Source organism: Protomyctophum bolini, assembly GCF_963924005.1.
Source record: "Protomyctophum bolini genome assembly, chromosome: 9".
Classification (NCBI taxonomy): Eukaryota; Metazoa; Chordata; class Actinopteri; order Myctophiformes; family Myctophidae; genus Protomyctophum; species Protomyctophum bolini.
In genome coordinates, this window is record NC_137870.1 from 20,960,888 (window position 1) to 20,984,086 (window position 23,199).

A 23,199-nucleotide genomic window follows, 5' to 3' on the forward strand; every position below is an offset into this window, starting at 1 on the left:
TGCAGATCAATTAATTCTCTCTCTCCAGCTTTTTGTATGAAGTCATCAGCCTAAAACAGCTGGTTGCCCACACATTAACCTTTGGATGCTTTCCTGGTCAGCGCACAACCACAAACCCTAGCTAGTTTGCGTTTTGTCACCCGAAACGGTCACAACCTCCCCCTCTCTCATCCCCTTACAAACAACACCCACAAGTCCTAGCGTCTGTGTCTCTTGTGAAGTGATTAGGCGTTAAGGGACTGTCAGAAACCCTTAAAGATAGAGCGATAACACAAAGCACCTCCACGTCTAATCTCTCTTCTGTGTGTGACAGCGAGGAGAAGCAGAGGCTTCTCGCACCCCTGCAGGCTATAATCAAAGAGGCCCTTAGCTTAGCGTTAGCGAGTGAAGCGGCAAGGATTTGGCCCTGATTGACTGGGTGGATGGGTATAGAGAAAGGCTCAGCAGGTAGCAGCTAGCCTGGCTCTGCTAACGCTAGGCTACGTTAATCCAACCACTGGGGAGAGAGAGGCTGCAGGGCAAAGAGCCCAACTTTATTATTATGCCTCCAAGGAAGGGATTTCCCTAAGTTTACAGGGTTTGTGGATCCTCTCTGTAGTCTGTATGTGTGTATGAGGAGACGACTGCTTCTTGAATGATGGAATGTGTTTTTCTTGGAGGGTGGAATTCCTCCTGTGTGTGGTATATGTGGAGAGGCATTGATCTAAATTTTGAGCGTAGCATATACATGTGGGAGTCTGTTTACAAGACAGTGTTCCTTGCATGTAGGATGTCATAGTGGATTTATGGCTGTGGTGTGGGAGTTCATGGTTTTGAATACAGTTTGGGAAATTAGTTGTGTTTTTTGTCAACACATGTTTTATTTCGGGGGGAGAGCGTGTATGTGTGTGTGTGTGTGTGTGTGTGTGTGTGTGTGTGTGTGTGTGTGTGTGTGTGTGTGTGTGTGTGTGTGTGTGTGTGTGTGTGTGTGTGTGTGTGTGTGTGTGTGTGTGTGTGTGTGTGTGTGTGTGAGTGTGCGTGTGAAAGTCTGTGCCTTTTTATGATGTTGAAATACCCACTGGAGACAGATGGGTAAATCCATAACCAGGATAAAACATAATTAGAAACTTCTAGTCAACTGCAGGAGAAAATACCCCCCCCCCCCCCCCCACCAACACACACACACACACACACACACACACACACACACACACACCACCCACTCCACCACCACTCCCCAAAAACCCAAACCACCATCCCCTCTGCATGGCCCCAATACCATTCGCCGCTCATTGCCAAGTGCCCGGCCACACGATTGATTGACAGGCTGTTTGGCCCAATCGGTGTCCTGGCTGTCTGCACCGCACCTCTCACAGAATCATTCTATTGTCCTCCTCTTCTGGTTCAGCGCTCAGGGGGTGAAACACAAGCCGCTAGGCTTCCCCAGCCATTATAGGAAAGGACAGAGCAGGGGGAGATTCATTGAAAGAGGAGCCCTCCAATCAAACTGTCAGTCAAAAGAAAGGCAAGCACTGTCGCCAAAGTAGGAAAAGTGTCACTTAGGTTACCATTTCACATGCATTGTGTGTGCGTGCGCGCATGTGTGTGGAAAACTGCTTCTATCTTGTATTATTCTGAATGTTTTTTTTTTTTTTTGTGGCTTTCACCTTTATTTTATATATTTTATGGAGGGACAGACAGTAGGCTGACAGGAAATGGGGAGAGAGATGGGGGGGTGACATGCAGTGAAGGCCGTCGGGATCGGGAGTCGAACCCACGGCACACTGCCAGACTGGATTACCAGCCACGGTGCCTGAACCACTGAGCCACAGCCCAGGCCATCTTGTATTATTCTTAATAATGAAGTTCATGTACTCGCTGCCTTTCCAACAAAGAAGAGAGATTAGCTGATAGAGACGGGTTGTTGACCGGTTGCTCACGGGGGGAATGAGCATTATTTTCCTTCTTATATTTCTTGTGATATTTGGCTGACGATGACCTGAGGAATTTGAGGGCTTTGGTTATTTTTCTTGGCAATTACACGATAAATTAACTTTTCGAGACAATCAACAAGTGTGTTTTAGGGTCAATGTGGAAAAAAATCTAATAATGTTTTTATAATATACTAGATCTTCTAGTCTGATTTAACCATGTAATCCCTATTGCATACTTTGTCGTACAGCACTGTTTCACAAAAACAGCCGATCTAACCGCTCAAAATGTGTCTCATCGCAACACGTGAATCTGCTATTTTTTTTTTTTTTTTTAAGAAAGTTCAATGAATTATTGTACCTGATATATTTTACCATTCTTTGCGTCTCGCTCAAAGCCCCATTTGTTTTCCTCTTGCAGCCTGTAAGATGGGTTCCTACCGCGCCCTGGCCTCAGATGGCTCCTGCTCCAAGTGTCCACTCCACAGCTACTCACTGAGAGACGGATCCACATCATGTACCTGTGACAAAGGCTTCTTCCGCTCAGAGACGGACCCTGCATCCATGCCCTGCACACGTAAGTACACACACACACACACACACACACACACACGCACACACACACACACACACACACACACACACACACACACACACACACACACACACACACACACATGCGTTATGCAGGCAACCATGCACACCCAGATACGCACACCCACACACATGCACGTGTAAAGCTGCAGGCGACTGTGGTTTTAATGGGGATCCTTTGATTTCCAGGTGGTACTAAGTGATCTGTCACTGTGACAGAGAACTAATGGGGGTGTAAAACACTGCATTCCACATCCACTGCAGGGAGACCACAAAACACCCTCACTGTCAGTTCCCTTTGCCTCTTTCTTCCTTTCCTCCTGTCCTTCGCTGTCTGTCCTCCATGAAACCAGGCTGTAAGTGTGAGTCAGGATCTCAGCAAATGGTAGTGCCAGTTATCTCTCTGACTCAACAGAACTGTGATAACAGTTAACATAATATCCTCCTCCATGCTCACATCCTCGTCCCCCCCCCCCCCCCTCTCTCTCTGAGTCATTGAATACATACTGTGATACACAGTGAGAAAAATCATGAAACAAAAATCTGTCATTTCCTACAAAATGAAGGTATATGTAAATAGCACTGAAACAGCGATTTCCCTATATTCATTAATTCATTTATTTTTTGCCAGCTAAAACATCTGTTGTGTCAATTAGCTCACAGTTGGCTAAACGTTTGGGCCGAAGGATCTGTCGAGTTCATGAGGATTCATCACTCAACAAAAGACTTTATTGAATCCCACAAACTACCTAACACTTAACTGTTTAAACCCCAGCTGAGCTAACGCCGAGTACCTAACACTTAACTGTTTAAACCCAGGCTGAGCTAACGCTGCAGAGTACCTAACACTTATCTGTTTAAACGCAGGCTGAGCTGGCACTACTACCTAAAACTTAGCCGTTTAAATCCTGCTATATTTTGTAAACCTGACCTGAATTGCCAATAATAGTCGATCTTCAAGATGTGGTATTTTTGGCAAATGTTTTCCCAAAAATAGGGATGACAGGGATCACGTTTAAACCCTGCATGGCTGATGATAAACTTAACAAAAACCTGACTGTTTAAGCCCAGACTGAGCCAAGACTAAACATTTCTTGATTTAATAGCATTGTGATTTAGTGCTCTTACATGGAACCTGATCTTAAAACCAACGCTGAGCACACAACATTAGCCGGCCTCCCCAGCTGACCTCCTGCCGACCTTTGCCCCCGGTCTGGTCACCCGGCCAACATGAACTTAGAACCCTCCCCCTGGCTGTCCGTCCGTTTTGTTTTTCTTTTGGCCGTGTTATTATTTTTTCGTCTCTCCTCCGCCTCTCCCGCCTGCTGGAGCTCCGCAATTACAGCTGCCACTCAAACATCCCTCCATCTCACATGTTTTGTTTTCACTCTCACTCTCCCTCGCTCCCACTCTAACTCGTCCTGAAGTCACCAATGGAGCAAAGAGAGAAAAAATACTCTTAAACTCATTTCCCAGTTTGCCTTGCTGAAGGTCATGCAGAGAAAGCACCGGAATCTCCGGTAATTGGCGTGTGTGTGTGTGTGTGGGTGTGTGTGTGTGTGTGTGTTTGTCCATGGGTAATTGAAAACGGTCCCCCCTCTTAGCTTGTGCTCCATCGATGCGAGATGCGAGATGATGATTAAAAAGGGCACACACACACACACACACACACACACACACACACACATTCATATTCCTCCTTTATGCTCTCTTTTTTTTTCTTTCTTAATTTATTTGATTGGCACTTGTGCACACCACATTTTATCAAGATAACCACTTCATGTGGTTGTCACTGTAGCACATACACAGGCCACACGTATGTGCATTGTGCACGCACGCACGCACGCACGCACGCACGCACGCACGCACGCACGCACGCACGCACGCGCACACACACACACACACACACACACACACACACACACACACACACACACACACACACACCCAGTGCTAGGCAGTAATGAGGACCAGGGACGACAGACTCACGTAAGGGGTGGTCCACTATGTTTAGGGGGGCTGAAGGCTCTCTGTTCAGGGGTTTCTTGGCCCTTGATGTGTTTTTCAGATTTTCCTAGTAGTGGTTTAGTAGTCTGGACTAGAGAGAGGTGGGGTGGGGGAGTGCAGAGAGGGTTTTTTGGTTGACTAGATCCCAGTTGGACAGTAATAGCAGGGTCCATGCTCCGGCCAATTTCACCCTCTCTCTTTCTTCCCCGGGCCTGCTCAACACTCTGGTAACAATTAACGGACAGACTGACACAGAGAGCCGGAGAGAGAGAGAGGGGGGAAGAAGTGAAAGGAGAACAAGGAACAAAGATAGAGAGATAGGGATACGAGTCTTGAGTAAAAATGAGAAAGGCAGATATATGGAAGACACGTGGTGTTGGGGTGAAAAAAGGCTCAGAGAGCAAATTAGCAAGCAATAAAAGAGTGGAAAAGACAGGAAGAAAAGGGGCAAAAAAAACAGTACTGAAACTTTCTTAGGAAAAAGTTTCTTAATCTCCCCAAGGAATACGTCCCAATAGGAGACTATGTGTGTGTGCAACAACCAGCTAACGTTGAGCAACTTGAGCTAATGCTGCGCTAGCTGCGTGTGCAGGTTGGGTGACTGTGGAGACTCTCCTGCTGTTCTCTCTCAGGACTAATTACCCCACGTCAGTCACAGCTGACGGCTCTCCCACGCTACCCCCTCTCCTGCTGCACAGCATTCTGGGAGAGCGACAGGTACAGTGTGTTTATGTGTGTGTGTGTAATGTACAGCGACTACCTGGAGGTGGTGGAATGTATGGGTCTCTTGTGTGTGTGTGTGTGTGTGTGTGTGTGTGTGTGTGTGTGTGTGTGTGTGTGTGTCTGGCACTGTATACATTCCCAAGCACTAAAGTTTTATTGCGGCACTCGTCATGGCAACAAATAAGCCAAAGAATAACATACTGCACGTCTACTGTTGTAACCGGGACAACACATTTGCACAACATATTTACACAAACCTTGACCCGAAACTGGGTTGGCCTTCCGGAAGGAAGAAAAAACAAAAACACCTCACACTCACACCTCCTGCCTGTGTTATTCTGTTTATGGCCGAAACAGCCATAAGAAAAGATGAGTGCGTAATAATAGCTCTATATCTCCTACAGGAAGCCGTGGAAGGAGATAGTGGGAGTAATACTGTACAGTGAACCTTGTGCGCTGACACAGAGACCATTATAATGATGGTTGTGGGCAGCCACCTTAATTTAGAAAGCCCATCTGTAACTTGCTCACTACGGCTCACTATCTGGGGGGGGGGGGGGGGACATTGGGTGAGGAGGGTGAGGATGAGAAGGAGGGTGTGTGTGTGTGTGTGTGGGGGGGGGGTAGTGTTTTATCATCATCATTATTAATGAGATCTATTAATGGATTTTCATGGGCGCCTGGGGTCGGCGGGCAATATGCAGGGTCACGCTAATATTAAAACTGTGGATTCTGCATTGCTCTCTCTCTCTCTCTCTCTGCCTTGCATTTAAAACACATGAAGGCATGCATGTGATCTATGCATGTGAATCTCTATCATACAGTCACATACATAAGCATCCAGTCACATACATAAGCACACAGTCAGTCACATACATAAGCTCTCTCTCACTCAGCGAAGCTGCTCTTTATCCCTCTCTCACCATACAGACCTGCTCCTCCATACTAATCAGTGGATTTCTATCTCCTGCATGAACAGTTTGTCTTGTCTGTCTGTCTGTCTGTCTGTCTGTCTGTCTGTCTGTCTGTCTGTCTGTCTGTCTGTCTGTCTGTCTGTCTGTCTGTCACACACACACACACACACACACACACACACACACACACACACACACACACACACACACACACACATGTGCACGCACACGTACACGTGTACACCCACCCAAATCGCATGCAGGCTGCAATTGAAACCTACTTGTACATACAACAGTCACAATACAGTACAGTCAAGCTCTGCGTTGCACCCCCAGTCCAACGCATGCATGCACTCTCATTCCCCCCCGCCCTGCTCTTCTTTCCATGCCTGTGTGTGAAATCGCTCATTGTCCCTCTGCTCCTCCAAAAATAACACTGATAATTAATTTCCGTTGTGAAATGGATCGTCTAGGAACCGACTAGCTTTCATATTTCACCCTGCATCGATCCGCCGGCGTGCGAGCTTCATTAGTGTAAGGAAAAAACGAGAGAGAGAGAGAGAGAGAGAGAAAGAGAAAGAGAGGACTAAGTCAATTATGGTTTCTTATGTTTGAAAGCAGCAGAAAAAGCACATCAATTACAACGTGGCTGACATGCAAATTGGGATTGATGAGTGCAGGAAACGGGGCGCATTCACATGGTCGCTTCCGCGGGACTCCTCCCACTTTACAACTGCTTCCTGTTAGCAGAACTACATCAAAGTAGGAACCTTAATAACAGGCCCCAAAGCAAACTTTGTCAGAAAGTTCTGAGTCGTTGCCATGCTCTCCACTGTGAGCAGCGGGCTACGGGCACGCTGCCATCTCCAGCTGAAACATTCGACACATGAATGGAAAAGAAATCTGCCAGCCTATTGGATTTCAGTTAACATACTGAATTAACTGGGGTGAAATTGGATCCTCCCCAGCTGTAATGGACAGGACATTAAAAGGGAATTCAAGAAGCCTTAGTTCTCAATAAAGGGGACAGCCCACTCAATTAGACATGCTATTCATCTTATATATATAATATATATAGTACCCTTTGGATTTAGTCAATAGCCAAGAGTGTGCCCCAGTCTTGGATTTCAGCTTTTCACAGCAGTCAACACAAAGCTAATATTATCCATTGTGAAATAATGTCCTTCAGAGAGTCATCCTGTCAGCAGGTCTGCTACACTTCACACCAAGTCAACACAAAGCACTTTAAGCTGAATTCACCCTTTGTCCTCCATTTTGTAACGCTAGCCTCAGGCTAAGGTTTGTGGCTCGGCAATCTCCGTCTACCGATACCGTCTGGTGACTTCTACAGGGTATATTCCATGGGTATATTTGATGTAGGGGCTCAAACTGGATGGAAACAATTCAGAGATTGTAAAGTAACTGTGGTACAAAACCAATACAAATACTTTAGCACACTCTTTCATAATGGCATGGTGATATGATGAGTTTTTAAAGCAGTAGGGAGGGCATCAGTTTGTCTTAACTGTTCCAGCCCATATTGCATTTAGATGTCACCAGACGCATGTGAAGGCAGGCTATACGAGACTAGTGGCTTCAAGTATTGCTCCTAATCAATCTTCAAACCCTTTTTAATTGCATTTCCTTTTTTCCTGCCCCATACCCTTTATTTCTTGCAAATGTTTGCACCACTTTCATGAAGTTGTTGCGCTGTGATTCGTTTATTGATGGTATTTGATGTGAGCCCTCATAGTGAAACACCTGGCATGAACAAACTTCTCTGGCCATTAACGTACCTCTGTCTGAATCTCCTTCCAGGCCCCCCCACAGCGCCCCTCAACCTCATCTCCAACGTCAACGAGACGTCGGTGAACCTGGAGTGGAGCACGCCACTGAACTCGGGCGGCCGCCACGACCTCACCTACAACGTCGTGTGCAAGCGCTGCGGTGCTGAGGGCCGCCGGTGCCAGCCCTGCGGCAACGACGTCCACTTCAGCCCCCAGCGGCTCAGCCTGAGGGGCACGCGGGTGTCCATCAACGACCTGCAGGCCCACACCAACTACACCTTCGAGATCTGGGCGGTGAACGGCGTCTCCCCACAGAGCCCCGGGCCAGAGCAGGCCGTCTCAGTGACCGTCACCACCAACCAGGCTGGTGAGTTAAGAGGGCGGAGCGGTTATTACATAATGGCCTAATCTCTTATTATTGGTAGTTGGGCACTGGCCTACTTGTGATGTCAGAACAGGCCAGCTCCATATATGGAGATCTAGGGGTGATCAGGTGTGATCAATTCCTATGGACTCAACACCGGGCACTGCACTCCCTGTGGGGGTGTGGAACGCGTGTGTCTAATTTGAAGTCGGTGGGGCGAACGGTTCTCGAGTTAAGTGTATTACGGACGTACATACATAGTCATACATACACACGTACAGAGACTTGTGCATTTATAGATAATCGCAATAATTTTTGCATAATTGTCAATCGTTTCCATTTTGAAAAATATATTTTTTTAAATAGCAGAAATTGTTGATCTACAAGCTTACAACACGCCACTTTGTGTGGTGTTGTAAGCTTGGAGGTGAGGTGGAGGTGTTGGTGCTGAGGTCGGGGTGGCGGACCAGAAAAATATATATCTTTTGTAAGTGATCACATGGCTGTGTATTTATGCATTACATTATCTTTTGAAATACTCTTTTGGGCACTCTGCATGTCAAAACATGTTTACCAAAGCTGTGAATAATTTGGGTGAGAGTGAGATGAGTACTGTGTACTGATGGATTTCCAGCAGTGGAGAACGATTTTCTGCAATATTCACTTTGGTTTTGCATAATTAGGCATGAGGAGCATGCAATGAAGATAGCGAGCATCCTGCTATATTTGGCCCTCCAACTAATGAATTAGATGAGTTTTATTGATCTGTGCAGGCTTCATTACAAATGCTGTGGGAATGTGTGTGCGATACATGCGTGTGTGTGTGTGTGTGTGTGTGTGTGTGTGTGTGTGTGTGTGTGTGTGTGTGTGTGTGTGTGTGTGTGTGTGTGTGTGTGCGTGCGTGCGTGCGTGCGTGCGTGCGTGCGTGCGTGCGTGCGTGCGTGCGAGCGTGCGTGCATAATTATGTTCAATGCGTGTGTATGTGGGTTTGTACGTTCTGGTTGTATTGGAGTGGAGAATTGGAGAGGAGCCCTCTGGCCAAGCGTGATCACGTCTTTCCCCCTGTTGTTTTGTCGTGCGGCCATTTTGTAGCCAGTTGTTGAGCAAATGGATTTTATGACTCTGGTCCTTTCTCTCCATCCCTCCCCGCTCAGCCTCGCATCTAATAGACAATCATTAACTTGGTAACTTTACTGCTCTCGGCTCCTGGGTGGCGTGCTAAGTGCTTCTTTTGTGTCGTTTTTTATCACTGCACTTTCCATCGCCGGTAGAAGGCGAAATATTTCCAATTCTAGCTTTGGTACATCATGGGGGATCGGCTATTTAAGGACATGGTGGCTTGATTTATCATGGGGGGTCAGGGAGGGGGAGATGGATGGATAACGCAGCCCGAGACACACCAGAGAGGACTGTGTGGAGCACACACACTCCAGGGTTTGACTCCGCTTGGCTCCATGCTCGGATGGAAAACACGCACGTGCACGCGCGTAGACTGGTGCTGCAGTTCCTTCGATGTGCGACCACACGTGCACACGCACACGCAAGCGATGTCGTACATGCATGGTCTCACTAACACACACACACACAAGCAGAGAGATGCGTTGACGTGCGGACACATTCAGAAGCGCTGGCATTCCCTGAGGTTCCTTCAGGCTAATCGGCAGACTTAAAGTAGTGAGATAGAGATGATGTTGCCTTTGGCTCCTAACTGATTCATGTTCCACAACTGCTCTGCTTTGGCTCAGTTTCATGAAGCTGCGCGCGCGCGTGTGTGAGTGTGTGTGTGTGTGTGTGTGCGCACACATGTCAATTAAGAACGGAAATGTGGAAATGCTTGCAGGCTCTCTTGTGCACAGAAACCCTACTATGTCAAACTGACTGCATTTGCTTTTCCAACAATGTCCTCTATGCGTGTGCGTGTGGGTGTGCGTGTATTAAAGTGAAGAGCGTCAGACTGATTGGATTTCTGCCTGTTAATGCTCAGTAGGGGCTACAGGGGCTCTGGTTTCAGCCGCTAGTAATCCAGCCAGTCATCTGCGGCTGTCCGTCTCTCTGCGTGGCCTCCCCTCATCCAGACACAGTGGATTACACATTTATTATCATAGATTTATTGGGATTTATAAAACGCTGTGGGATAGACCCCCACACCCCCGCCCCCTTCAACCTCACTCATCTTGTTTTGTCTGGGAAGGGAGGAAGAGGAGATTGTGGATGGAGAAGGTGGAGAGAGGAAAGCAGAGAGGTGGAAGTGTGTGTGTGTGTGTGTGTGTGTGTGTGTGTGTGTGTTTGCGCACGTGTAAAGAGGTCAGATTCCATATTGCACCAGGAACAATTCCCTTGTCGTAAATCAGGCAGGGTGTAACCCTTTCACTCAGGCTCACTGAGGAAAGGAGTGAATGTCCAGGCTTTGAACTGACCCCAGGCGGTAATGCATGTTTTTTCCCCCTTTATGGGATCAAGAACTTGGCACGGACGGTGTGTGTGTGTGTGTGTGTGTGTGTGTGTGTGTGTGTGTGTGTGTGTGTGTGTGTGTGTGTGTGTGTGTGTGTGTGTGTGTGTGTGTGTGTGTGTGTGTGTGTGTGTGTGTGTGTGTGTGTGTGTGTGTGTGTGTGTGTGTGTGTGTGTGCGTGTGCGCGTGTGGGTGGGCATGTCTGTCAGTGCATGCATGTGTGTGACTTCCATCTCTATGTGGAATTGGATAGACGTGCTGTACTGGAGGCTTGCTCGAGGGGAAGCACACTTTATTTCGGGGGCGCGGTTTGGGGGTGGGGGGGTTCTGGTATGGAGGAACCATTTTCTCGACACCCTGAAAAACGACTCCCACCTCAGCCATTTCTCCTCAGCGGCAGCAAATCAAGTGACTTCCAATCTGGCAACCGGGCTCCAATCTGGCAACCACATGTGTTTCTCTGGCCCCTTGTCTCTTTAATGTCAGACCATAATCGACCGCATAGTCTCACAACCCGTACATGCCTGACCGCAGCTGCCTCCTCGCAGGCCCCAATACCTCACAATGAACATGTTCACGACGACAAACTCAACTCCGTCAAACAGAACCCTAGCCTCCCTCCCTTGCCTTTCATGCAGAGACAAAAAAAAATCCACACAAACGTCCGCATGAATCTTTGCCCACACAAGCTCCACTATTCCCCCGAGGGAGGGTTGACTTCAAACTGATGCCGGGCCCTCTGTGCGCGCCTGACCGGTCTATTTACTCCAGCTGGTTTAAATGTATGCATGGGTAGAGCTGCTGCTGTCTGTGGGAGATAATGCGAGTATAGGTGTTATGTTTTTTCAGCCCGTATTTCCATCTGTTTGCCTAATGAGGTTCTTTGTGTTTCGCGCTCTGTTTTTGTGTGTTGTGTGTGTGTTGCTGCGGGTTGTGTATTTGGTGCATTATCGTCAAAGCCGGGTGTCCAAATCCGTTATTGGTCAGGAAATGGGAGGGGAAAAGGCAATTATTTTCAAGTCACACACACACACACACACACACTCTTCTTAATACTTTACATTGGTTAAATGTTTATAACTACTTTCAAGACAAAAAAATATAGGTGAACATTTCCAAACATTTTCAGAATTTGTCAAAATATGAAAAGATTATCACAAATAGTAAACGCAACACTTTGTGAGCTTGTAGATTGTTTATACTTTTGTGTATAACTGTCATACAACAAAGTATAAAACAGGACATTAATTCATGAAAGTTTTCGCTACAGAGAAGATATATTTTCTGGGTGCGAAAGAGTTTTTGGAACACATATCCAAAATGAGATCAGAATATTCATTGGTCCTTCATTGCTTCTTGTTATTCCAACAGCGTTTTTGCACACACGTTGGGAAAGCGGTGAGACATTACTAATCTGCCCCATATTATTTTAAATTCATCTACTGGGGTGCCAGCTAGTCTGCCCGTATACTTTTCTCCAAATCACTCCCTGTGAACAAACTTCCATCACGTCTGAATCAATTTGTTTATCTGACCGTGTGTGTGTGTGTGTGTGTGTGTGTGTGTGTGTGTGTGTGTGTGTGTGTGTGTGTGTGTGTGTGTGTGTGTGTGTGTGTGTGTGTGTGTGTGCGCGTGTGCGTGTGCGCGTGCGCATGCGTGGTTGAAGTGGACCACGAATGTGCATTCGTGGCCGGAGCCATTTGGGTTCACGTGTCATCTTACTGTTCTTGTGTATCTGTCTGCGCCGTAGTATAGTGATCATTAACGAAAAAAAGACCTTGTCCTATAGATGGATCGTTTAGCCGACGTCTTCCCTGTTTTAACCTTGGCGTATAGTTTCACATGATGGGGCGGAACCTCAGGAGGGACCACTCTGAAGATCACTCATCTTTATCTGCGTCTTAGCCCAGGGGATGGGGGGGGGAGCAGAACACGATTAAATCGCCATATCTGTCATCTTCGGAGGAAAGATGGATGTGTGGATTACACAAGGAGAGCGAGGCCCCGCGAACCCGCCGGGGCTGTTCTTACCGAGCGGGAGCGTCCTCAGTCGGCCCCGTGGGGACCTGCCAGACAGACAGACAGACAGACAGACAGACAGACCAGCTCTGAGAGCAAGATTGATCTGAGGGGATACAAATGGCCGCCGCCTAATTGTTTAACGGAGACACGACACATTAGGCTGGCAAGATGACACAACCTTGGGAAAATCTATTTACCGCCGCGCTCAGAGAGATGTCTGCTATCCCGTCATCCCCCCACATACACATAGTACACACCCATCCCCCCCCCCCCCCCCCCCCCCCCCCCCCCCCTCCCACGCACGCACGCACACACGCACGCGCACACACACACACACACACACACACACACACACATAAGTTCCAGAAGCCATGGCTCCCCCCCCCCCTCCGCTGCTTCACCCTGGCCGAAACTCAATCCATTGCTGGTGCTTGGATTGCAGGCCCGTTTGAACTCAATCCCTGACTAAAAGCCTTGGTTTTGTTAGCGTTAGCACGAGGGCTAGCCTCCCTGGAGCCCACTGGTCACAGGGAGCAGAGTGCAGATAATCCCATCATAACCACTGGACGGGTGAGCCTCATTAATCATCTTGCACAGTAATTCTTTAAGAGGTCGATGTATGGAATGAGTTAGGTTACAGTATGGATAGATCCGGGGGTCCAGAATGTTACAGTATGGATAGATCCGGGGGTCCAGAATGTTACAGTATGGATAGATCCGGGGGTCCAGAGATACTCTTTGATCCCTGTGAAGTGGTGAAGTGTGCACCACTCCCATGGCATTGGTGTAAACATTTGGTCAGCGGCTCGCTTTGTTCTTGCCTCTGAGCGTATAGGGGTGTGTGTGAAAGTTGTTGCCTGGTGGTCTAGGGTAACACTAGTAGCGTGTGTGTGTGTGTGTGTGTGTGTGTGAGGGGTGGCTGTTTCAGCTTTATGAGCTGTTGATTCCAGATCGTTGAGTTGAGAAAACAGGAAGAAGGTTGCCCTGCCTTTGTCTCCTTGTCTTATTATGACATCTTAAAAACAGTCGTGAAGCGTGCACAAGTTTCAAAGAGTCATTCCCATGGCATTGGTGTAAACATTTGGTCAGCGGCTCGCTTTGTTCTTGCCTCTGAGCGTAAAGGTGTGTGAAAGTTGTTGCCTGGTGGTGGTGGTCGAGGGTAACACTAGTTGTGTGTGTGTGTGTGTGTGTGTGTGTGTGTGTGTGTGTGTGTGTGCGCACACGCGTGCGTGCGTGTGTTAGCATGTAATTCCACTTTCCTGTTTGCTATTTTGCTCTACAACTCCATCCGTCAAACCCCATGAACGCCTGCCTGGTCCGAACGTGATTTGAACATGTTTATGTTTATCACAGTGTGCGTCATAAGTGTCTGTGGGTTGCTCTTTGTCCTGCCGTGCGTAGCGTATGACCCAATTTCTACGTTGTCACACTCCCCGAAGATAAGAGGTTTGATTTGTGTGTCGACGGAACACTCCAGAGAGGACAGCGCAAAGCACAAGCCATTATCTGTATTTTACCCAATCACATGTTTAAAGGGGCCTGGGCGCACATAGCATGGCTGACTGAAATATGGCCTCATTAATGGCTGCTGTGGAACAGTCCTGCAGGGATAAGATCGTTCGCATGGAGCTTTAATGAATACCAATTGATTAGCTCCCTTGTAAACAAAAAAGCATAGCAATGTATGGTTTCCCGTGCTGACATAAGAATCCACAGAAAATGAGCTTGGGACATTCTTTTTGCTAGCTTGTAGGAAAAGTGGTGGAGGAGTTAGCGTCAGCCCACGGCAATGGGATCAGTTTTATGGGGGCCAACCATTGCCTCTGAAATAGAGCCCTGCAATGGACTCTATGGCAATTTAGCAGGATAGCCATATAGCTATATAAAGCTTAAGCCTTTGACTGGGGGCCAAGCTCAAAGACAAATGGAATTGATTGCCTTGTGGCCTGGCCCTCTGTTTGACTTTCTCAGCAGGAGCAGGCAGAAGGGGATTTAGAGGAGAAACAAAAACAGACTATGTGTCTCCAAGGCTGGAAAACAACATGGAGGACTGGAGACAGCAGGCCTAACGTTTCCTTCTTCTTTTCTCCCTGACCAGCTCCCTCCCCAGTGAACTCCATCCAGGCTAAGGACATCACCAGACACACCATCTCACTGGCATGGCAGCAGCCTGACCGGGCCAACGGCGTCATCCTGGAGTACGAGGTCAAATATTACGAAAAGGTGAGGGCGCTCATGGGAAATTAAGAAACTGACAAAAAGGTAACGGCCCCATGAAAACCAAACATTGGCGATAAACAAGATCACATTGTGTGACACATTGGGAGTTTGTAGATCTGCTGTTTTACTTATTTTGCAGTTTTCGTCTAATGATATGCCCAAAATAGGGCCGCCAAATTGATTGTTTGTTGTTAAATTATATATATATATATATATATATATATATATATATATATATATATATATATATATATATATATGTATGTGTGTGTGTGTGTGTGTGTGTGAGTGTACAATTATAACAATTATTCAACAATGAAATTCTAGAAGGAAATCCTTGAGTAGCTTTCTGAATCAGGTAAGAAAAGCACTAATGTCATGATTGTTTCCAGGACCAGAATGAGAGAAGCTACAGGATCATCAAGACGGCGTCCAGGAACGCTGACATCAAAGGCCTGACCCCGCTCACCTCCTATGTGTTCCATGTGCGCGCTCGCACGGCCGCTGGCTACGGGGAATTCAGCGCTCCATTTGAGTTCATGACCAACTCCGGTGAGTGCCACACGCTGCTGACTCTGCTCGACTCGCACTGATGACATCACCGCACTGCAGTGCCGGCAGGCTCTCTGCCAACCATATCGCCCCCAGTTTCAGTAAAAATGCCGCGATGAAAGCATCCTTTATGGGTTTTGTCTCTTTCATTGGCCGCTCATTAATCAAAACAGGCTGACATCTATAAAGAGATAAATGATATCGCACTCAAACACCTGAATAGCAATCCAGGCAGCCTCTTTTATTCGAGTTACAATGAAGCGCAAAAAGATACCAACAACATTTATTTGTAGTCACGACTGTCGCATATTAACTTGGCATATAAAACAAACCCTGACCCGCTTGGACAAGTGATATGTCACTTGATCTGAACTGTCATTGTGGCCGTGTGACATAGAAGTGTTGCGTTGCACCAGCGGCCGGTGGACCCAGGTGCTCTCTTTGTGATGTAGATGGCAGATAGCGGCGCGCGATGATGACACGGTCAAGCACACAGCTCTAATGGGAGGCCATTGTCTCTCAATGGAGCTCGAGAAACACAAGACTTTTACGGGGCGCTCGTAAAGCAGGGGCATGAAGCAAGGGTAAACATAGTGGGAGGCCCACACAAGGAGACAGAGAGAGAGAGAGAGAGAGGGGTTTGTGGCAGAGAGGAAGGAAGGGAGGGGGAGTTCAATGACTTGGTCAAACAGAGAATGTACGACTGCCCTTTCATGTGCATGGTGCTGATGTAGTACAGGATGATATTGACTCTGCAGTTTGTCTCTGTCTGACTCTCCTGAGACTTTCTCTTCCCTCCCTCCCTCCCTCCTTCCCACCTGCTGTTTCCTCTGGTTACCACTGAATATTTCTCCCGCTATCCTCATCTCCATTTCTTTTATGTTCCTTCTTCTTCCTCCAGGCTGTTGTCTTTATTCTCTTCTTTGTCTCCCCTCCAGTGCCAGCTCCCATCATCGGTGATGGGACCAACTCCACAGTGTTGCTGGTGTCTGTGGTAGGCAGTGTGGTTCTTCTCATCATCCTCATCAGTGCTTTTGTCATCAGCCGCAGGTGAGCCTTACGTTTGTCTGTCTGTGATCTGTCTGCCTGTGATCTGTCTGTCTGTGATCTGTCTGCCTGTGATCTGTCTGTCTGTGATCTGTCTGTCTGTGATCTGTCTGCCTGTCGGTCTCTCTCTCCTCTCGCTCTACATTCAGTTCTCTCTCCATCCTCCGTGATGGAATATGTTGCTGGAAAAGCGGCTGTCACAGTGTTGATCAGCATGCTCGTGCACACACGCACGTACACACACACACACACACACACACACACACACACACACACACAGCACACAGCAATCCACTCCGATGAGTGATAACTCGCCACACCGGAGACGTGATTGACAGCATGACAGCTGAAGAGATGCAATCAGTGAGCCCAACGCCCCCACCTCCCCAACCCCCACACACACACTCTCTTCCTCTCTCTCCCTATTCTGTTTTCAATCCCTCCATCTCCTCTTCTCTCGGTCCCTCCCTGCCTGTGGCCGTAATCTCAGACGTTAGTTATTTTCTCCCCTGTGCCTTGCATGACCTGCATCATGAATGGAATGAGAGACAGAGATATAGAGGGGGGAGGGGGTTATGTGAGAGACAGAGAGAGAGAGAGAGAGAGAGAGAGAGAGAGAGAGAGAGAGAGAGAGAGAGAGAGAGAGAGAGAGAGAGAGAGAGAGAGACAGAGACAGAGACAGAGAGAGAGAGAGAGACATACAGATATACAGAGAGAGAGACATACAGAGAGAGACATACAGAGAGAGAGAGAGAGACATACAGAGAGAGAGAGAGAGAGAGAGAGAGAGAGAGAGAGAGACATACAGAGAGAGAGAGAGAGACATACAGAGAGAGAGAGAGAGACATACAGAGAGAATTGGATGAGCATGGAGGGAATGTGAAAGAGAGAGGCAGACAAGAGGCAGAGAAAAGCACTGAAGAGGCAGCAGGTGGATTTGTGGTGACCCAATCATGGGCTGTTAACCAGTAAGCGCACGCACGCACGCACGCACGCAAGCACACACGCATGCACACACACACACACACACACACACACACACACACACACACACACACACACACACACACACACACAGAGATGGATTACATGCAGATGGGGCTCTCTCACCTCAGGGTTTTAGCCACACTCTCTCTCTCTCTCTCTCTGTGTGTGTGTGTGTGTGTGTGTGTGTGTGTGTGTGTGTGTGTGTGTGTGTGTGTGTGTGTGTGTGTGTGTGTGTGTGTGTGTGTGTGTGTGGGCGGGCGGGCACGCACGCTCGCGCATCTTTGTCAGCGAGTGTAGTATTTGTATATGCATCTGTATGCATAGGTGTCGCACGAGAGACATTGTTGTGTAATTTTTTATTTGTGTGCTTTATGCACATCTGCATGAGTGTGTTTGCATGGGGGAAGGGCAGCTGTTGATTAGATGCGTTCCTGTGTGTGTCCTCCCCTCCATGCTCCCCTCTCACACTGTGTGTGTCCCCCTCCATGTTCCCCTCTCACACTGTGTGTGTGTCCCTCCAACCTCCATGCTCCCCTCTCACACTGTGTGTGTCCCCCCTCCATGCTCCCCTCTATGCTGCGTCTCTTCCAGCCAGGCTGCTGGTTGTGTTCTTTATGCGTAGAGCTGTCATTGTGTTGCTGATGTATGGCCTCCTCCGCTGATTGAAAGGAGGAGCACTCGTCACACAGCTGTTTACACGTCATTAGCACGTCACGCAACACACAATGTCCAGCACATTTGGTCATTTACATTACATTACATTGACCCCACACATACAATACATTCAATACACATACACACACGCACTGGGGTCAACCCGGTCAACACAGTGTTCATACATAGCAACATCATGTTCATGTTAGGCTGAAAATGTTTTAACATTTGAAAAAAAATATATATATATACTTTTTAACAGTATAGCCATTTAAAAAAATATATATATGTTTATTGGTAGCAGGTTTCAACAGTTTAAAACAGTTTGAACATACAATTCTTTCCCCCCATTCTCTCCCTCACCCATCCCTCCCCCCACAGTTATCGTCATCATATTTTACATTACAACAGTAGCCATTTTGACAGGAAATGGTAGGGTAAACCGCATGTTACAAAGTATGCTAATTGAGGTTGTGATGTGATAGACACTTGTAGATGTAGAATCGTTAAGGCAACACATTGTTACTGTTATTATTGTCCCTGCATTAACCATTTGAAACTATACTATGATATCAGCCTGGTAGCCAATATCACATGTTTTGGCCTATACAGATTTTTCTCAACTCAATTTAGCAAATGTGATTTGAACTACTTTCCTAGGTGGTTTCAAATGTGATTTAGAAAGATGTGTCTGTCTGGACACTCAGACACTGAAAGATGTGTCTGTCTGTACACTCAGACACTGAAAGATGTGTCTGTCTGGACCCTCAGACACTGAAAGATGTGTCTGTCTGTACACTCAGACACTGAAAGATGTGTCTGTCTGGACACTCAGACACTGAAAGATGTGTCTGTCTGGACACTCAGACACTGAAAGATGTGTCTGTCTGGACACTCAGACACTGAAAGATGTGTCTGTCTGGACACTCAGACACTGAAGCCTGAGTTATACATTTGTACGACAGCGTCACTTGCCGATATTAATAACTAATCTTCAAGTTGACGAGTCAACAAGCTAGTCAAGCATTATTCACACCCATGTCACTACATTGTTATCACAGCAACCAATTATGTGGATGGGTCAGCGTTGTCTGGATACTAAAAAAATCTGATTAGATCACTTGCAAATAACAGTGTGGAAGGTCCGTCCTATAAAGATCAGATTTGAGAAACAAAAACAATTTGCCTGCTGTCTTAACAAAGACTCCAACTGACCGCCTTGTTGCCTTTCTCCCTAGAAGGAGTAAATACAGCAAGGCCAAGCAAGACTCGGACGAGGAGAAGCACTTGCACCAAGGTAGAGTATATGCCTGCAACACTGTGATTCATTACATTACGCTAAAAACATTAGCAGCGTCCTCAGGCGCTTTCATGTCAGCACGCCATAAAGCACTCCCCTGGTCTCCTGGCATTAAAAGAAAAACAAACTGTGCTGAAGTGAATGTTCTCTCCAAACAGCTCGTTATCAAATCATCAGCTGTTTGTATGCGACAAAATATTCAAAGCTAATGAGATACTTTTTTGCCAGAGACACTGATACAGACACTTCAGAGTGAGAGAGGGGGGGGGGGGGTGTACAAAGAGAGACGAAAGGCTGGATTGAAGGAGAGGACAGTAGGGGAGAGGAAGAGGAGAGGAGGAAACAGGAGGGGAGGAGAAGAGAGGAGTGAGTCAGAGAGGAGGGGAGAGGAGAGAGAGGAGAGAGAGGCAGTGTAGCCTGCAGCGTACTGGAAATAAAGAACAGATGGAGCATACTCACAGGAATGAATTAACCTTCAGTTTATTCCTCGCTCCCCTATTTCTTTCTTTCTTTCTTTCTTTCTTTCTTTCTTTCTTTCTTTCTTTCTTTCTTTCAGGAGTGAGAATATACGTAGACCCCTTCACCTACGAGGACCCCAACCAAGCCGTCCGCGAGTTCGCCAAAGAGATTGATGCCTCCTGTATCAAGATTGAGAAAGTCATTGGTATCGGTGAGGACCTGATCTCTTTCTCGCATAGAAAAGTGCAACATAGCAACGAGAGTTACAATTTCCCCCACCACTGTGTTAGCATTGATTTTTGTGTGAAAAGATTTGTGTGTGCGCGATGTGCACACCCGTGCCTATGAGAGCACTTCACGAGAGTTTAGCCCCCGCCGCTTCCCGCACAATAACATTTGGAGAGGACAGCGGACTCTAAAATAATACATTGTCCTGCTATTCCTGTGGCCAGAGAAGAGTCATCCAATGACACAATAATAAAGAGAAAGAATCAATATTCATTTCCACTCTCTACCACTCTGCCCCTGCTCTGCTAGAGAGTCGGGCACCAGAGACCCCTGATCGATGACCAAAGTGTAGCCCTCCCAACATACGAACGAACGCACGCACGCACGCACTAATCCTCTTTTCATTGATTTTGAGGCAATTATTAATTACAGTGCAATTACAGTGCAAATTACAATGTGTAATTAATGAACGCTACAGCTGGTTGCTTGTTTTAAGTGTAGCAGTATAAAAGCTGCAATCCATAACTTTTTTCCCCCTGGAATATATCATTATTTTAATACAATGTAATAAATCATTATTTTAATACAATGTAACTGCTGACACAACAGCGGCGGTTGGTGTTGGTCTATACATGCTCTTCTATTGGGGGTTGGGCCACAGATGGTTGACAAGAGGTATTGCATGAAGCTCAGAAGTGGAATATATCCTGGGCTTTCTCTATTATCTTGTACCATGGGATCAAATCCTTGGTAGAACATTGTACGTTAATAAGCCAGTGGTTCTCAAAGTGGGGCCTGGGGCCCATGCAGGGGCCCTGGAGGGGATTCCATGGGATTCCCAAAGTATAGCATCATTTGGCGGTCCTTGGCATGAGAAGGTTTTGAGACGCATGTATTGGCTGTGGTTTCCAGGTGAATTTGGCGAGGTGTGCAGTGGGCGTCTCAAAATGCCCGGGAAGAGAGAGATCTGCGTGGCCATCAAGACGCTGAAGGCAGGATACACCGACAAGCAGAGGCGGGACTTCCTGTCTGAGGCCAGCATCATGGGACAGTTCGACCACCCCAATATCATTCACCTGGAGGGCGTGGTCACCAAATGTAAGTCACCCTCAATTCAGGTCTACGTGTGTGTGTGTGTGTGTGTGTGTGTGTGTGTGTGTGTGTGTGTGTGTGTGTGTGTGTGAGATATTACATGGCCAAGAAGGGGAAGGTTTTGTGGTGTATAACTCACTTGTCATTGAAATTATGTCTTGGTGGAGAAATCTAACTTGCTGTCACACGCATGCGCGCCCGCACACACACATGCACACACACACACACAGACACACACACACGCACAATATTATACTATCGTAACATTGGAAGGACATCCACATCCGCAGTCCCCTTTCCTTAAAAACATAACGATAAATCATTACAAACCACGTCTGTGGTTTTGGGTGACTTTGGTGCAGGGTCAATGTAAGGGCGATCCCATCACTGCTATACCCAAAACTCTGAGTGTGTGTGTGTGTGTGTGTGTGTGTGTGTGTGTGTGTGTGTGTGTGTGTGTGTGTGTGTGTGTGTGTGTGTGTGTGTGCATGTCTGGATGTGTGCGCATGTACACGCAAACATGCTGCACTTGGCATATGTACCTGAATGCATATGTACCTGAATGCATTTGCACACCAGCATGCGCAATCTGTGTGGCAATGTCTGTGTGTGTGTGTGTGTGTGTGTGTGTGTGCGTGTGTGCGCGTGTGTGTGTGCGTGCGTGTCTGTGCATGTCGTCCGGACGTCCCATCCGGGGTATCCCCGGGTGGGCTGTGTCCAGATGGAGGTGTGGTGTTAGCAGGGTAGAGGTGGGGGTCTAATGGCCTGTAGCCTGGTGCCAGGCTCATTAATCATGATGTCAGCTGTAAATGTGTTTGGGGTTAGGGAGTGATACCCTATCCTCTCTCTATCTGCTGCCTTGCTACATCCCCCCCCCCCTCTCTCTCTCTCTCTCTCTCTCTCTCTCTCTCTCTCTCTCTCTCTCTCTCTCTCTCTCTCTCTCTGCCCCTGGCGTTTTACTCCCTCTCTATTTCTGTCGTTCTGACTTGTATACCCTCTCTCCAATGCCTTTTTCACACGTAAGAAAAGGTTGTGTGTGTGTGTGTGTGTGTGTGTGTGTGTGTGCACATTTGATTATAGCCATGTGTGTTTGAACATAACCACGTCTCATGGCTTGGCTTGGTTAGGTTTGGCTTGGCTTTGTTAGCTGGACCAAGTGTCTTAATGTGTCGTGACGGAGCAGTCAGGCTCTATCTGTGCTCCACTGTGCTTGATAAGACCATCACGCACGCACACACGCACGCACGTACACACAATTAGCCCTGCCATAGCTGAAGCTGAACCTGCAGCGGAGGCCAAATCACTTATCACCTATAGCACACTTCTCACCACAGAGAGAGAGAGAGAGAGAGAGAGAGACCTCTCAGACATCAAGAGAAATGGAGAGAGACAGGGATGGAAAGGGCCAGAGAGAAGGAAGACAGATTGAAGAGGATGAAGGTGAGAAATCGGAGAGGGGCATTAGAGGAGGAGGTAGGGATGGAGAGGGGCAGTAGAGAGGGAGGTAGGGATGGAGAGGGGCATTAGAGAGGGAGGTAGGGATGGAGAGGGGCATTAGAGGAGGATGTAGGGATGGAGAGGTGCAGTAGAGAGGGAGGTAGGGATGGAGAGGGGCAGTAGAGGAGGATGTAGGGATGGAGAGGGGCATTAGAGGAGGATGTAGGGATGTCATTGACAGATATAGATGCAGACAGATGAGATGAAAGGCAGAGAGCAGCAATAACAGAAAGGAGAAAACAGACGTTGGAGTGAATGGACGGACGGATGCAGGGCCTGACAAAACAAACAATGTGTGAGAGGTTGGAAGAGTGAATGAGGTGCAGTGTGGCCGGTGACAGAGTGAATGGGGTGCAGTGTGGCCGGTGACAGAGTGAATGGGGTGCAGTGTGG

At 47.5% G+C, this 23,199-nt stretch overlaps 1 protein-coding gene across 2 annotated transcripts in view; it reads left to right on the forward strand.

Annotated features, from left to right (window-relative positions):
• Positions 1–23,199, forward strand: part of LOC308321651 (ephrin type-A receptor 4) — a 57,877-nt gene that overhangs the window by 21,669 nt on the left and 13,009 nt on the right. Inside the window, exons 4-11 of one of the 2 annotated variants that reach the window (XM_080772665.1) lie at positions 2,332–2,487; positions 7,967–8,302; positions 14,869–14,993; positions 15,383–15,542; positions 16,481–16,592; positions 19,469–19,527; positions 20,087–20,200; positions 21,130–21,315. In XM_080772665.1, the coding sequence (XP_080628791.1) occupies positions 2,332–2,487; positions 7,967–8,302; positions 14,869–14,993; positions 15,383–15,542; positions 16,481–16,592; positions 19,469–19,527; positions 20,087–20,200; positions 21,130–21,315 (1,248 nt within the window). The remainder of the gene's footprint in view (positions 1–2,331; positions 2,488–7,966; positions 8,303–14,868; positions 14,994–15,382; positions 15,543–16,480; positions 16,593–19,468; positions 19,528–20,086; positions 20,201–21,129; positions 21,316–23,199) is intronic. The other variant, XM_080772666.1, reaches the window with a different exon arrangement.